General features: G+C 40.2%; 1 protein-coding gene across 1 annotated transcript; it reads right to left on the bottom strand.

Annotated features, from left to right (window-relative positions):
* Positions 1-366: 366 nt before the first annotated feature.
* On the bottom strand, positions 367-1,654 carry LOC102199559 (uncharacterized; the record flags this gene model as incomplete). The annotated part of the gene is made up of 4 exons (XM_005755910.1): positions 1,618-1,654; positions 1,357-1,533; positions 1,095-1,271; positions 367-978 (listed from the first exon to the last, which is right to left on the bottom strand). Coding segments are annotated over exons 3-4 (718 nt in total), but the record flags the coding sequence as incomplete, so codon positions are not given.
* Between the last annotated feature and the right edge of the window lie 6 nt (positions 1,655-1,660).

The raw sequence follows: 1,660 nt of genomic DNA, 5'->3' as shown, positions 1-1,660 counted from the left end.
TTTTTTTTTGACAACTGACACCTGACAATTTTTTGTCTGATACCTGACGATGTCCTAAAATGTACACCGTACCTAGAGCCTATGTTGAGTTTTATTTTGCTATTTACTGCAAATCTTTAATGAAGCACGTAAAAAGAAAAAAGATTTTAATAGTATCATGAATGAATACAACCAAAACTTGCAATGGAGCCCATCTGACAATAATATAACACTCCTGTTAAATCAACATGATCCAACCTTATCAGCTGATCTAGGATTTTCATACTTTTTGTTTAAAAGTGAACAGTTTATTATTGCTTTCATGTTTCACAATGACTTTTGCAACCTTCTTTACTACAAGTGGTTTTTTAGTTTCTTTCTTCTCACCTCTCAGATTCTCAAGTCGCTTTAGCTTCATCGCCTGTCTGCTCAGTTGCTGTGTGGCCATCATTGTCTGAAGATTAACCTCCCATACGAGTCCCTGTGCGTCTGTTATTCCTTCTGTTAATTCGTTGTTTTCCAGTTGGTGATTGGCTGTTCTGGGAAGTCTTTCCCAGTTACCGTTATGTGCCAGGATGCACCAAACAACTCGGAGGTACAATTCCTCCTCCTCCCTGACTCTCACCTCATTAGCAAGACCCATTAACTGACACTGATTCATTTTCTGGATCACCCGGGTGACCCCGTCTTTCAACCCACTCACTGTTAGAGAGCCAGACTGATCAGTTTGCATGAATAAACCCTCAGACTCCACCAGCTCCTTCAGCTCCATCATGTCATCCTGGTCGAGGGGTTCCAGTTCCTCCTTTAAGAAGGTTTTACTGGAGCACTGTGTGTGATATTGATGCTTCAGCTTTTCCATGGCATCATCAACGTCTTTTTTGGAAAGACCCAGGAACGTGAAGACAGACTGCTGAATTGTAGAGCTGATTTGGAGACTGCTGAGGTATGCACTCACAGAAAGAGGAGGCTGTTGTTGCTGTACTTGAACTGGAAGTACTAGAACAAATCAGTAAAAAATTTCAGTAAAATAAATTTGTAATCAGTTTTTATTTTCAAATTCGTTTTAAAATTCAATTGCACATAAGATGTCAGTTTGTGAATATTTCTGTCACCTCTGTTGATGACAGCTGAGGAATACATCTGCATCGCTTTCTCTTTAAAAGCCAAGAAGACATCGATCTTAATCAGGATGAGACGGATGTTGGTGAGGCTGTTCATAGATGATGCAGAAGCCTTGATTCCTTGAAGAATGGCTCCTGCTACAATCGCAGGATTCAACCCTCCAGCTCCTGAAAAAACACCACTTGCATTTAGGTGTGTGTGTGTGTTTCACAACAAACTGAATGAATAGAAATGCCAAAAAAAAATACTTACCAGCACAGATGGCAGGAATTGCCACTGAACTGTATTTATAGCATTCACAATAGCCAATGATATCACACACAAGTTGTTCAATGAGAGCTTGATCCTTTTCTCCACATACATGTAAAATAGCTTTACAGGGGAAGTTTCCAGACTGGGTCACATAAATTTCTCCTCGATTCACTTTTGCTGCACAGAAAGTGATGCAGGAAGCATGAGTGAGAGTCAGATAAGTAAGATGAGAAGGTAAGTAGCAGCTTCTCTTTTTCTCACCTGCTTTCAGTTTAGCTTCCACCTCTGGTCCAGCTACAGTTAA

The sequence above is a fragment of the Pundamilia nyererei genome, unplaced genomic scaffold (genome assembly GCF_000239375.1).
Source record: "Pundamilia nyererei isolate P.nyererei 1_Seehausen unplaced genomic scaffold, PunNye1.0 scaffold04688, whole genome shotgun sequence".
In the NCBI taxonomy this organism is placed as follows: domain Eukaryota; kingdom Metazoa; phylum Chordata; class Actinopteri; order Cichliformes; family Cichlidae; genus Pundamilia; species Pundamilia nyererei.
Note: the sequence above shows the minus strand (reverse complement) of the source record. Positions and strands in the feature narration are given on the sequence as shown.